The 15,335-nt window shown below is 39.5% G+C and overlaps 1 protein-coding gene across 2 annotated transcripts in view; it reads left to right on the top strand.

Moving 5' to 3' along the window:
* The window catches only part of LOC130919455 (gamma-aminobutyric acid receptor subunit gamma-3), a 61,218-nt gene that overhangs the window by 4,223 nt on the left and 41,660 nt on the right, over positions 1-15,335 (top strand). The window contains exons 2-3 of one of the 2 annotated variants that reach the window (XM_057842191.1): positions 4,056-4,201; positions 12,167-12,234. In XM_057842191.1, coding sequence (XP_057698174.1) covers positions 4,056-4,201; positions 12,167-12,234 — 214 coding nt within the window. The remainder of the gene's footprint in view (positions 1-4,055; positions 4,202-12,166; positions 12,235-15,335) is intronic. The other variant, XM_057842192.1, reaches the window with a different exon arrangement.

The following is a 15,335-nucleotide window of genomic DNA, read 5'->3' as shown; positions in this document are numbered from 1 at the left end:
AGTCGCAGTGCGGCCGCGTGTTAGACGCGTCCCAGAAGCGGCTCAACACGACGCACGCGAAAAGAATGGCAGAGTTTATTATATGATGCGAGATGCGACCCTCCTGTGTCAATACTACTACCTGTAGCTAGGATCGGGCAGACCGGAAGTCACTCGTGTAAAAATACGGTGGATCCGGTCGATTTTCAAACTAATATGCAATCGTAACCCACTTTTTGAGTCCATCAGATCTCTTGAGTGGTAGATCGGGGCACACTTGACTTGTCTTTGTTGATTTACTGTCTTCTCTGCTATAATAATAACCAACACGGCCCTGTGTTCACTACAAAACCCTCCTACCACAACAAAACAAGTAGGAACGAATATTCACATAGGAACTAAAGTTATATAACATAAAATATACAATATAAATGAATACTACATCACATTTGTAAAATATAAACACATAATAAAATAAATAATAGCCCATTTAAATAAAATAAATTGAAATGAGCTAAAACACCTGTAATTAAATAATAAGAATAATACACAGATCCTGCTTACACAATTAAATTTATTAATTTCTGTGTGGCGCTTTAACTTGAGAAAATCCACCAATAAAGATTTTGAAAACCATTCATAAGTTTGTAAAAAAACATGTTAAAATCTTTGTCATTGGGATTGCTTTTCTCTTTAGTACAGGACTTCTTTTGTCTTCTTTCTTTCAGAAAGAAAGTTGTCCAATACATGGGGTCTGAAAGGCAAATTGTTGTTGGATTATCTTTAAATACCCGCTACTTTTTGAACAGAATTCTAGCTTTGTATAGGCTAATGTTCCTTTTGTTGAAAGCATAAAAGTGTGTAATAAACAACTAGCACATTTATATTTTGCATTTTGTTTTCTTACTGTACCAAAAATGAACCGAACCGTGACCTCAAAACCGAGGTACGTACTGAACCGAGATTTTTGTGTACCGTTACACCCCTATCAACAAATCTTAGCTGCCTCTTACATTCCTAACCATAAAAAGGAACAAATTCTGCAGCAAAATGGTGCTCCATCGTATACTTCAATCTCTACCTCAAAGTTCCTCAAGGCAAAGAAGACCAAGATCCTCCAGGACTGGCCAGCCCAGTCACCAGACATGAGTATCATTGAGCATGTCTGGGGTAGGATGAGAGAGGAAGCATGGAAGACGAAACCCAAGAATGTTGATGAACTCTGGGAGGCATGCAAGACTGCTTTCTTTGATGTTCCTGATGACTTCATCAATAAATTGTATGAATCCTTGCTGAAGCCCATGGAAGTCATACAGAATATTACATTTGGATCTCACAGCACCACTACTTAATTCGCTGTTATGTAACATATTTTTTATTAACACTACTTTCTGTAGGCGACAAAAATTTTGTCTTGCCAAAATTTGACCTTTATGTCTTCATTAAATGATAAATCTTTTTTAAGTGAAACAAATATATTGTTGTAAATTCTACATCATTTGGGAGGGTCTTAGCTATCATATGAGCCATTTCTTATACCAATTGAATTATTAAAAGTCAGGTTATTAGTAGGGATGTCAAAATTAACGCGTTAACGCGCGGCAATTAATTTTTTAAATTAATCACGTTAAAATATTTGACGCAATTAACGCACATGTCCCTCTCAGACAGTATTTTGCCTTTTGGTAAGTTTTACAGCAAGGCGTTTTGTGCTGTCTAACAGCGAACTCTTGTGGTCGCTTTGCGACATGGTTTATTTTTTTCTTGACAGTTCAATATGGCTGCACGACGTCTCTGTTGTGCTTATATGATCCTTGGAAAAGATTTGTCCGTAAGTATGGTTGTTGTAAAGAATGTACATATTATGTTAATAAGCGAAATGTTATATTTTCTGTATGAGACGCTTTTTGTTTATTTTTAGCCAACCTGTATAGCGTGCTAAGCTAACGTTGTTGCTAATGCAATGCTTGTTTACTTTTTTTTGTAGTTTTGCGTAAACGGTCTAAAGAGGACAATGGTTTGAGGCCATTTTATTAATAAATCAGATGAAAAAGGAAGAAGTCTGATTATTAAGGCGTCGTTCACTAGCTGTCTAGCTTTGGAAAAAGTAGACGTTTCGGAGTGAGGACAGCATAGACAGATTTAAATGACAGTAGAGTGAAATGCCCACTACAGTCCTTATGTACCGTATGTTGAATGTATATATCCATCTTGTGTCTTATCTTTCCATTCCAACAATTTATTTTACAGTATATAATTCACAGAAAAATATGGCATATTTTATAGATGGTTTGAATTGCGATTAATTGTGATTAATTACGATTAATTAATTTTTAAGCTGTAATTAACTCGATTAAAAATTTTAATCGTTTGACAGCCCTAGTTATTAGCAATTGTTTCTACAAAATGGTTAAGCGACAAGACTTTAGAAAGGGGCTGTATATTAAAGCTCCACGCATCATCTTACCTTTCTTTTTGACCCTCACCTCGCCCAAACACGCCCACTTTACACCCGCAAACCAAGCCCCGCAGAGGCCCGGGTGCAGTCGCACCACCTGGACCCCCCCTAAATTCCGTCCCCGTGTTCTAATTAAGATCAGAATTTTAATCCCCAAAACAATTTTGTAGGGCAGAATTAAAATGCCAGTGATCTTGTGTGAGAGTCTTGTCTTTTTTATCCTGTTTCCCATGCAATTCCATCTGTGATCTTGAGAGCATGAATCTTGATTTAAAGTGTTATGAATAATTCATAACCTTTCAGGCAAGTTGTCTGAGGGGGCTCCCTTATCACTTTTTTTGACCTTTGCGCACCAGGTGTGTTATGACTTGCTAAAGTGACAATTAAAGCAATTTTAGAAGTATAATCGCTAACATTAGTCATGTTTCACTGTAGGGATGGTGGGCGTCCATTTCTGCGACACCTATGGGTTTAACAGCGGGGTATTAACACTTTTTAAAAACCTGCTTTCACGGTGAATCGTCATGGAATTCATCGTCATTGGACTATTAATAACATGTCAGAAGGAGAAAGTAAGATTTTTTCCCTCCTATGTAACTGTAAAAACTAGGGCTGTTCCGATCATGTTTTTTTTTGCTCCTGATCCGATCCGGATCGTTTTAGTTTGAGTATCTGCCGATCCCGATATTTCCCGATCCGATTGCTTTTTTTTTTTTTGCTCCCGGTTCAATTCCAATCATTCCCGGTAATTTTTCCCGATCATATACATTTTGGCAATGCATTAAGAAAAAAATGAATAAAACCCGGACGAATATTTACATTCAACATACAGTACATAAGTACTGTATTTGTTTATTATGACAATAAATCCTCAAGATGGCATTTACATTATTAACATTCTTTCTGTGAGAAGGATCCACGGATAGAAAGACTTGTAATTCTTAAAGGACAAATGTGACTATGTATATTGCCATCTAGTGTATTTGTTGAGCTTTCAGTAAATGATACTGTAGCCATGCCCAAATGCATGATGGGAAGTGGAACCATGACTGTGCGTAGTGCTACCAATTGATATATCTTCTCTGCTTTGGGAAATAAGGTGTTAAGAAAAAGATCAATTGCGACCTTGCTTCCCCACATTGCTTCCCATGATATTTCTAATCGAAGGGAGAGGGATTGTAAGGCAATTAAAAAAAGTGTCCAAAGGCTGCCAAAATTCATTCTACTCAATTTACGTTGCCTTTTATTTCTCTATATAGGTAAAACGGCGCCATTACAGATGGAGCGCGACAATGCGTGAGGGGGTCGTGCAGCGCATGCGTTAATTGCGTTAAATATTATAATGTAATACTTTTTTTTTAAATTATTTACCGCCGTTATCGGGATAAATTTGACAACCCTACCTTAAGCCTAAACTAAAGAGTCTGGATGAGTGTAACTATTATGTCTGTAACGTTAAATACAATTAGAAAACCATTTAATTAAAAAATATATACATATTAAAAAAAGGCATGGCCGATATTTTTTTGCCGATTCCGATAATTTGAAAATGACGTGATCGGTCGGCATCCCGATCGATCGGGACATCTCTAGTAAAAACTGTTTTTTGTGACTTTAGGTACGTGACGTGCGACTACGAAGAGGACTATGAGGACGTGATGGTCCAGCAGATGTTGGCATCCAAATCTCAGCAGTCAGACGCCACGGAGATCCTCAACGGGCTCCTCAAGGAATACGACCGCAAACTCAGACCCGACATTGGAGGTTGTTATCGTAATTATTGATAATATTAACATACTAGTTGCCATTGACGATGATGAGTTCTGACACACACAAACTTCCAGAGCTACCAGAGCGCATACACAATTCACTGAAATGTGATTATTCACTCCCAGCCCCTCCCAGTTCCAATGGATTGGCTGTCAATGGCAGCCCATGATTTAGCAGCTAAACCATGTTAAAGTGAGTTGCGGAACTTAATTTAATTTTAATTATAATTTGATTTTTTTCAAACCCTCTGGTGCATAGTGGTCACTACAGCGAAACGTACCTTTCTCTTTCATGTGTTGTGTTTAAAGTGCATGTGACACGAAAAAGCATGTTTATTCCATAACACGCGGTATTTTATGCTCCTGAATGATATGGACCGCTTGGATGTGTGTGGAAGCGATCGCTATATTTTAGTTTTTTGAATCCCGCGCCATGAAAATAAGTGACTTCCGGCTTCGGTCTTGCATTGAGGAGGAGGGCGTTGTGACGTGTACGGATGAAGGCGTCCTCTTCACTATACAGCCGTACTGTTGTGGATGAGGACTAAGGATTCAGCTGATTTTGCGGATTAATACGTTTATTTTTCGCATCACGCCAGCCAAACGGCTGCAGAAAAATCTTGCTGTATAAGGGAGAGGCGTGTGCGCCTTTTTGGAGTTTCAAAAGGTTCCCATTCGCCGTGGATATTGGCCAAAACAAGCCCTACTACTGTGGGACCATTGGACTTACGAGGAAGTGAGTAAACATCTTGTTTTGTATTATGTCAAATACGAATACAGCGATTACAAAGTAAACACTACAAGCTTTCTTTAAATAAAGGACTGCTTACGTTTGATCATTGATAGACATGTCAAAAGCTCTCCTCATGCACGTTAGCTACACAACAACTGCAGCCGCCCTCCTACGGGGAACGAGCTGTAAATTGCTCTCTGCCAGGCGGTTTGCCGATCCGCAAAGACAATCGGCAACCCAGTCGTCATGTCAAATAATCCGGGCTAGTTATGTGTGATTTTCCGCTTCGAAGACTTTGAAACATCACTCTGTTCGGGTTAGCATGTCGACTAGCTGTCACGCCTCTTGGTTTGTTTACATTCTCCGAAGCCGGGGAAGGAAAATGACATATGTCCGATTTAGGTGTCATAAAATATCAATCGGGAGGTGCGACAGTAAAGGTGAAGTCGTCAGTTTTAAACATTATGGAGTAATTTTGCCATGCTGCCTGAATAAGTGCATTTTTATTATTTCATATTCCATTTAGCACAAGACTGTTATTTGTCATGACCATGCCATTTATTTAGCAATTGGGGAAAATACTTGTAAATACTGTAAAAATATTAAAGTAAAGAGATAGGAACAATGACATTTTGCAGCTCTCTTCGTCGCGTTTTCTTCGTTGTGACTAGTTCCCCCTCGACGGGTTGACTGGTCCTTCTCAAGCCATTTATTTAGCTATTTGGGAAAAATACTTGGATAAAAAGAATATCCTGTAAAAAAATATTGGAGTAGAGAGACTGAAACAATGACATTTTGCGGCTCTCTTCGTCGCGTTTTCCTCGTTCTGAATAATTCCCCCTCAATGTGCTGAATAGTAAAACCGATGAGCCCAGTCTCCTGCTGACGTCATCCACCTGTTGGGGACGCTAGAGCCCTATAATGGTAGGCGTGGCTAACCGGCAGATTAAAAGACCAATTTCTCGTCATCTGCGCTTTGCTAAATTGTTGTATATAGTCGAATCGTCTCAAAATATGATTCTAATTCACATAATAATGCTATTTAAGACTTTTTTTTTCTCCTGTCGTGTGCTCTTTAAAGTGCCTGTGACAGCATAAAAAAGAAAAACTTAAATAAGAATTATTATGTGAATTGGAATCATATTTTGAAACGATTCGACTATATACAACAATTTGGCAAACCGTAGATGTCGAGAAATTAGTCTGTTAATCTGCCGTTTGGCCCCGTCTGCCATTATAGGACTCTAGCGTCCCCAGTTGGAGGATGACGTCGGCAGGGTCATGATTTCATCTGATTTAGAATTCAGCCCATTGAGGGGGAAGATTCGGAACGAGGAAAATGCGACAGAGAACAGCAAAATGGCATGCTTGTTTCATTCTCTCTACTCCAACATTTTTACATGATATTTTTTTTATCTAAGTATTTTTCCCGAAGCTAAATAAATAGTATGGTCATGACAAATAACAGTCCTTTGCTAAATTGAATATGAAATATTAAAAATGCATTTATTCAGTATGACAGGGCAAAATTACTCCATAATGGTAAAAACTGTTGACTTCTTGCACCTCCCGAACGATATTTTATGCCACCGGAGTTAGTCCAGCTTTTGTCATTTCCCTGCCCCAGCTTAAGAGAGCATAAACAAACCAGGAGGCGTGACAGCTAGCCGACATGCTACCCCGAACCGAGCGGCGTTTCCATGACTTATTCTCGCCTTTCGAAAACAAAAAATCACACAAAACTACCCCGGAACATATCACACGGTGGTGGGGTTGCCGATTGTCTTTACCGATCGGCAACCCCCTGGCGGCGAGCAAGTTACTGCTCGTCGTTTCCCTGCTGCGGGCTGGAGTGCTCGGTGCCTTGGAAGCAGCTGCATAATGACCGCCGAGCAGCTGTTACAATCTTTTTCGCCTTTCGAAACCGAAAAATCACACAAAACTACCCTGGATCATATCACATGGTGGCGGGGTTGTCGATTCTCTTCACCGATCGGCAACTCCCTGGCGGCGAGCAAGTTACAGCTCGTCGTTTCCCTGCTGTGGGCAGGGGCGCTCGTTGCCGGGAAAGACGCTGGAGACTGACCGCTGGACAAACCGGCTGACGTCAGAGGAGCGCGTACCTGCCCGAGCCCAACCCGATGATAGCGGCCTATTGCCGAGCACTCGATGAGAGCAGTGGGGGCTGGAAGTCTGGACAATATGGAGAACTGCAGACGAAAGATGGGGGGCTGCACAAGCATAAGCCGAGTATAGTTCTCTCCGGCGGGCACGCGAAGAGGACTGAGGGGGGAATGCGACAAGCCACCGGTCGTCTGCCGACTGGCCTTCTCAGCGGACAAGGAGCATTGTCAGCCACACAATGCAAGCCACCTCCGTATTAAAACATGTGCCATGATCCTAGTATTTGACATAATAACAAACACATAATTTACTCACTTCCTTGTAAGTCCAATGGTCCCACGGTTGTCTGACTTGTTTTGGCCAATCTCCGTAGTGAACGGGAACTTTTTGAAACCCAAAAAGAATGGGTATGGGAATGAATCTGCTACGGCAGCATATAGACATATTGTTCTATCAAACACAACAGTTGTTTTGGCCTAAAATACAGCAGTTTCTTTTAAAGAGGGGTGCAAGAGCAGAAACTGCTTTTTCAGTCTTGTCTGTGTTTTCCGCCATGTTCAGTTTTGTGCAGATTAACTGTCAAAAAGCAGGGAGGCGAGGGAATGCGTTTCCCTGCATACAGTATTCTTGTAAAAGCACCATACCAGTATTCATTCGTTCAATAAATAAAACACTCAATACCGGACGTGTACTTTTGTTTCTGATTGTAGGATGATTCCGTTTTTCAAGGGAGGGTTGGCAACCCTAGCTGTAGTTAAGGTTACAGTTTATATATGTTCCAATACTTTTGTCAAATTCAGAGAAGGGCTGTCACAACACCTTTTAATGCGTCCAACGCACACACACGCCCAGCAGCAGATTGCTACTTCATCACCATGGCGACGTACCTTGACCAGTCAAAAGCACTCCAGTGGATGACATTGATTGATTGATTGACTCATTCATCCACTTTCATTGGTGTTATTTACTCCCTATTAATCCCATCTGCTCTTTGTGAACGAAGATCTCTGCTTCGACTCTTGTGTGAAGGTTGTGAAGCATCCAAATGCTATTTTTTTGTCCTAGAGCGGGGTAAAAATGTAGACTGCTACGTTAGCATGTGGAACTATCTGCTAGCTAGCCAGCTACCATGTAAAAAAGTTCATTATTTCTCTGTTCGATATTGATTTTCCGCTGCGTTTGTTCTTTTATTTCAAAGAAAAGGGAAGAAAAGTTAATCCTCGTTCTTTGATGAGTTTATATTGGAAATCAAAGGTGGATTAGCCGGCGCTTGGTGAAGAAGAAAGAAACTTCTGCCTTTCTGTCACCGATTGATCGGCTAGATTCTTCACATTAAAGCCAGTTTGAATGAATACGTTAACGCTTTCATGCGCAAATTAGGATTTTCTATTACATTTATATAGGACAGGGGTCTCAAACTTGCCACCTAGGGGCCAATTGCGGCCCACCTGAGAATATTTGCGGCCCCATTAGACATCCACTTTTAATATTAGTGTTACCCACACGGATTTTCATACAAAAAAATATAAATAATTTTAAATAAAATGCACAAATTGAAGGATCCATTTTGGGGAAAAAAGTATTAAAAAAGAATTTTTAAAATGCAAATTAAAAAAACCCATACGTTTAAAAAAATATAAAATTGGTAAATTAACATCTAAATAATTAAAAAAAAAAAAAAAAAAAAAACGTTAGATGAATTGAATAAATTGTGTGGAAATTGATTTAGGAATTTTGGTGATTTTTTTTTTTTTTTTTTTAATTTAATGTGTTGTGGCCTTACATAGATCGACTCTTGGGCTGAAGGCAGCAGACGTCTAATCTATTTTAACTGGAGGCGCTACGAGTGAAGTCGTCACTACAAGCCACCTAGCTAATCATCATCGCGTTTGCAAACGGCGTCACCACCCTCCCCATTCCTCTCTGTTCTTTCTCAGATAATCAGACAACTGGCGTTCATTCAACCAAATTGTAGTAATGCGCCCCTTCAAATCCTCTTAACAGTAACAGCGTTGCAAAGATAGGAAACGTAATTAATTAGATTGCTCACTACTGAAAAAAAAAAAACGCTTTTAAAAACAGTTATACTCTAACACCGTTATTAACAACACTGCTAGCCCCTAAAAACCCCCAATTCTAAAATTAACTATCCAAAAACATGTATTGTACGTCATTGTACCATCCTCGCCAAGGCATTGGAGCTAAGTCCTAACCAGACAGCGAGCTAACCTCCGAAATGACAATGACAGATGTCCGTGTGGTTTGCCGACTTTATTCAGCTGCTCATGACATCAACACTTGCAGAATGGAACTGAAATAAAAATCAAATTAAATCATTTTCATCTTCAATAACAATGATTCAAATTTGTGTTTACAAGTAGCTGCTGATACAGCTATTACCATAGACGGCTCTACTATTCAGGCAAAGTAGGCGATCGCCTTAGGCCCCAAACCAGCAGGGGGCCCCCAACCAGCTGCGCCTGCCCCAACGAGCAAGCGCTTGGGCCACCAGAGCCAGCAGCACCCCCAACTATTCGTCATGTATAATTATGTCAGCATACCAAACAAACAAATACTATGCCCTCCATAATTATTGGCACCCCTGGTTAAGATGTGTTTTTTAGCTTCTAATATATATATATATATATATATATATATTTTTTTTTTTTTTTTTTTTTTTTTTATTCAAATAATATGGGACCTTAATGGAAAAAAAGAGAAAAATCCAACCTTCAATACAAGTGCATTTATTCAGTGGCGAAAAAAATCCCACATAAAGAAATAATTATTTGACATCAAATAATGTGTGTCACAATTATTAGCACCCCTGGTGTTAATACTTTGTACGACCCCCTTTTGCCAACAAAACAAGGTCTGGGGACTGAGATGGCCATGAGAGGAGCTTGATTTTGTGTCTGGTGAACCATTTCTGTGTAGATTTGGCCATATGTTTAGGGTCATTGTCTTGCTGAAAGACCCAGTGACGACCCATCTTCAGCTTTCGGGCAGAGGGCAACAGATTTTGATTTAAAATGTCCTGGTATTTCAAAGCATTCATGATGCCATGCACCCTAACAAGGTTCCCAGGGTCTTTGGAAGCGAAACAACCCCACAGCATCACTGACCCACCCCCATACTTCCCAGTGGGTATGAGGTGCTTTTCAGCATGCGCATCTTTCTCATCTGACCAAAGCACACGGTCCCAAAGGAGACCAAGATTGAGCTTTTTGGAACCAAACACTCTAAGTGGGTCTGGCGTGCCACAAAAGATGCGCTTTTTTTTTTAATTTTATTTTATGGGTGAAACATGGTGATATAGCAAGGGTCGCGATGCAGAAATCGCAGACAACAAGGAGTGGTTGAGATTTTCTTTTTCATGTAGTTACCCTTTTAAACGTTGTTTTTTTTTTGGGGGGGGGGGGGGGGATCGATTATTAATCATCTAACATATCGGGGAAAATGCGACAGTAATAAAAAAAAAAAAAATACAGTTAAGCTATAGTTCTGTGGTAGATATCCGTGACTTTTTTACAGACACCAAATTTTTCATTGTGACGTAATTCATTTAAAAGTTTAAAATATGCGAGTGAATAATTTTTTAAAGTCGTTTTTTTTTTTTTTTTTTTTAAACTAAAATTTAGACATCAATTAATGATTATAAGCTAAAAATGACAGACATTTTGAACAATAAAGATAATTACTTACCTTATTTTTATGGCTAGGTTGAAACAAAAGCGGTTGCGCGATGTCTGTAAACGGGGGTTTTAGGGTAAAACCGACACATTAAAAATAGTTCGGGGGCTTAATGCGCCATGAATCTGCTATGGCAGCATATAGACATATTGTTGTATCAAACACAACAGTTGTTTTGGCTTAAAATACAGCAGTTTATTTTAAAGAGGGGTGCAAGAGCAGAAACTGCTTTTTCAGTCTTGTCTGTGTTTTCCGCCATATATATGTATATAAGGGCTGTCAAACGATTAAAATTTTTAATCGAGTTAATTACAGCTTAAAAATTAATTAATCGCAATTAATCGCAATTCAAACCATCTATAAAATATGCCATATTTTTCTGTAAATTATGTATATATTCTGTAAAATAATTTGTTGGAATGGAAAGATAAGACACAAGATGGAAATATACATTTAACATACGGTACATAAGGACTGTAGTGGGCATTTCACTCTACTGTCATTTAAATCTGTCTATGCTGTCCTCACTCCAAAGCGTCTACTTTTTCCAAAGCTAGACAGCTAGTGAACGACGCCTTAATAATCAGACTGCTTGCTTTTTTTTTTTTTATCATTATTGGGTTGTTGTTTTTTTATTTTAAGGTTTGATTATTTTTTAGGAAGAATAAAGCCTGTTGAGTAACCAGTTGAGTAAAAAAAAATTTTTTTTTTTTTTTTTTTTTTTAATAAAACTGAATTTTTCTATCCGGACAGAGGAGGCACACTTTAAATATATTAAAGTTATACAGGCATCTTTGAGTGGACTTCGAGTAAAATTCAAGTATCTCGAGGCCGGGCCGAGTGTCCTCTTTTTTGGAAATCAAAATATGGTCACCCTATTCCTGCCACCCTCCTTAAAGTTAATTAATGCTGGTGAAAGCGATACAGAGTGCTCAAGATATAAGAAAGATGTCATTTAACTCAATGTCAGTCGACATATCGTCACTAATGTGATGAAAATATTTTATAAAGGTTGAAAAGTTACCTAGCTTTAAGCTAAGGATAACTTAAATAGATATCCACTGTAGTGACCACTGTCCCTGAAAGAGTTAAGCGCATTTGGCGACACACGCTCACACATGTTCTACATGCAAAGTGTCGTACATGTGATCCAGTATGTGATGCCTGGTAATTGATTGGTATCATCAAGTGTTGGACACGTTTTGCGGGTTTGGGTTCTATTAGCCGCAAGTGCTGCTTCACTCTGTGTCAAGTTCAAATACAAATCCTCAGGAGGATATTTATAAACATGACGAAAACAAGGAAGGAAGGCACTCGATTTAGTTGAAAAGCTTGCAAGGAAAAGGAGGGAAACTATACATGAGAAAAACGCTTGTCTGCGCTAATTAGCATTCCCTTCCTCTTCAACAGCGAAGCCAACGGTCATTGACGTGGACATTTTTGTCAACAGTATCGGACCCGTGTCCTCCATTGATATGGTGAGTACATGACTTTTTAGAAAGATTTTTTTTTATTATTGTGTTTCAGTGTGTTGTGTATGTGTTGTGGTAGTTAGCAGGAGTGTTAGGGTGACCAAACGTCCTCTTTTGCCCGGACAAGTCCTACTTTCACGTAGTATCCTCGTCGTCCGGGCGGGTTTTATAAATTCATAAAAATGTCCGGTTTTTATGATTTTTCACGGGACCAATTTAAAGAGAATCCCTCCGGCCACTGGGTGGCAGCGCCTGCCTGCGATGACATGGCTCCTAGTAGTAGAGAGGGAAGGAGTGTTTCTTCTTGTTTTTGTTGGCAGTTTACCCCGATCATGAGGCATTACCGCCATCTACTGGGATGACGATTTGGCCACAATGCCTAAGGTTTTTTACCATAAATACGTATATAACGGCAACTGTTGACTTCGGTCGGAGCTTTGACTGTAAAATCCCGTTTGGTGTCGCATCGTTGCGCTGCCGATGATTGTAAACTTTTATAGCAAAGTTTGATTGTTGCCTCAGCTAGCTATCAGTAAGCTAAACCGTGCTAGGCATTATGGGAAACGTAGTTTTGAACTGCTACGTTTGGAAACATTCTGGTTGAATAGTTTTTCAGTTTATTTTGGTTTTTGTTTGTTTGCAATCTAGAACATTGAATGAGAATATCAATTGAATGGGAATAACAATTTGTCAAGGACAAATAAGTAAGTAAGTGAAGTAAGTGAACCCTCTGCCTAAGGGACTTAATTGAAACCAATTTTTACCAAACATTTTAAGTCAGGTGTGTGCCCAATCACTGATGAGTGTTTGAAAGCTGCCCTGCCCGCTATAAAACACACACCTGGTAAGAAATGTTTTAATGAGAAGCATTGTCTGATGTGCATCTTGGCTTGGTCAAAAGAGCTGTCAAGACCTGCGATCAAGGATTGTTGATTTGTATAAAGCTGGGAAACGATACAAAACCATCTCTAAAAGTCTGGATGTTAATCAATTGACAGTCAGAGAAGTTGTCTACAAACGGAGAGAGTTTGGCATTGTTGCTTCTCTCCCAAAGTTGACGCCAAGAGCTCAGTGCAGAATACACCGAGCAGTAAAAAAGAACCCCTACAGTGTCTGCTAAAGACTCACAGAAATCAATGGCACAGTCAAATATCTCTGTGCACACATCAACTCAATATAAAACTATGGCAAAGAATAGTGTTCATGGGAGGACTCCACGGAGCAAGCCACAGCTGTCCTAAAAAAAATTTTTTAAAAACATTGTTGCCCATTTAATGTTCGCAAAAACGCACTTGGACACTCCATAGAAGTTTTGGCAAAATATTTTGTGGACTGATGAAACTGAAGTTGAATTGTTTGGAAGTAACACACAACATCATGTGTGGTGGAAAACTGGAACAGCGCACCATTATGAACACCTCATCCCCACCGTGAAGCATGGTGGAAGGAGCATCATGATTTGGGGCTGTTTTTCTGCCTCAGGGCCTGGACAACTTGCAATCATTAATGGAAGAATGAATTCAAAAGTTTATCAGGATGTTTTGCAGGAAAACCTATGGCCGTCTGTCAGAAAGTTGACGCTAAAAAGAGGATGGATGCTGCAACAAGACAATGATCCAAAAAACAGAAGTAAATCAACTTCATAATGGTTTCAGGATAACGAAATACACGTTCTGGAGTGGCCAAGTCAAAGTCCAAACTTGAACCCATTGAGACGCTGTGGCATGACCTAAAGACGGCGATTCATGCCAGACATCCCAGGAATCTGACTGAAGTACAGCAGTTTTTTATGGGCCAAGATTAGTCCTGGTTGATGTGCCTAACTAATCTGCAGCTACAGGAAGTGTCTGGTTATTGAGTTATTACTGTCAAAGGGGGGGCCCACAAAATATTAAATGTGATGGTTCACTTACTTATTTTCCCCCTTCTGTCATTGTTTGCATAATATCCTCATTAAAATATGAAAATCTATGAATGTTTGGTTGGTTTTAGTTAAAGCAGACACTGTTTTTTCATCTGTGTGATTTTGACAAAGATCAGATCACATTTGATGGTGATTTATGCAGAAATGTGAGAAATTCCAAAAAGGTTCAGATACTTTTTCAAACCACCGTATCATACATCCATGTGTTGTGTTTGCAACCTATACAGAAAATGTTTCAAACTGTCATGCCTTGAGTTAAGTTGTGTTAGGTTTGTGCCCAAGTGTGTTTTGTCATGTGATTATCCATTGATTTCACCTGTTGTGGCCTGCTCCTTGTATCAACCACCTTTGTCTCATTGTCTCGTTACCCCATGTCTGTATTTCTTATTTATTGTTTATTGGCATCATCATCGGTATCATTGACAGTTACAAAATAGCATTGTGATAAGATTAATTAACCCGAAGAAAAGACAAAGGCTGACGGGAGAAGCTCGGGCTTATTAAATCCCGTCCCCAGTAAACCAAAGGACGCAAATCTTCGCATGATAGTGTAGACATTTCACATTGTGATCCAAGTGCTATTTTTTTTTTTTTTTTTTTTAAACACATGAATTATCTTCCCAATAGTCATTGATTAGACGTGGAACTTAGGTCATTCAGTCAATCATCCATTTGCTCATTGATTTGGTGAGAATTGATCAGTTAGGAAATCTTCCAGTTAATGGAGGACAGCCGAGGGAGACACGGAAGCCCTCCTCCGCTGCATCCCGCGCAGGTGGTTCACTCCTCGTCGGCCCTAGCTTGGTTCACGCGAACAAGCCTCTCTTTCGTCACCATTAGACGCTGTTACAGTAGGGCAAATAAGTATTTAGTCATCTACCAATTGTGCAAGTTCTCGTACTTGAAAAGATGAGGGAGGCCTGTAATTGTCAACATGGGTAAACCTCAACCTTGAGAAAGATAATGTGGGAAAAAAAACAGAAAATCGCATTGTTTGATTTTTAAAGAATTGATTTCCAAATTAGAGTGGAAAATAAGTATTTGGTCACCTACAAACAAGCAAGATTTCTGGCTGTCAAAGAGGTCTAACTTCTTCTAACGAGGTCTAATGGGGTCTAACGAGGCTCCACTCGTTACCTGTATTAATGGCATCTGTTTTAACTCATTATCGGTATAAAGACAC

Source organism: Corythoichthys intestinalis, chromosome 7 (assembly GCF_030265065.1).
Source record: "Corythoichthys intestinalis isolate RoL2023-P3 chromosome 7, ASM3026506v1, whole genome shotgun sequence".
Lineage (NCBI taxonomy): Eukaryota > Metazoa > Chordata > Actinopteri > Syngnathiformes > Syngnathidae > Corythoichthys > Corythoichthys intestinalis.
Note: the sequence above shows the minus strand (reverse complement) of the source record. Positions and strands in the feature narration are given on the sequence as shown.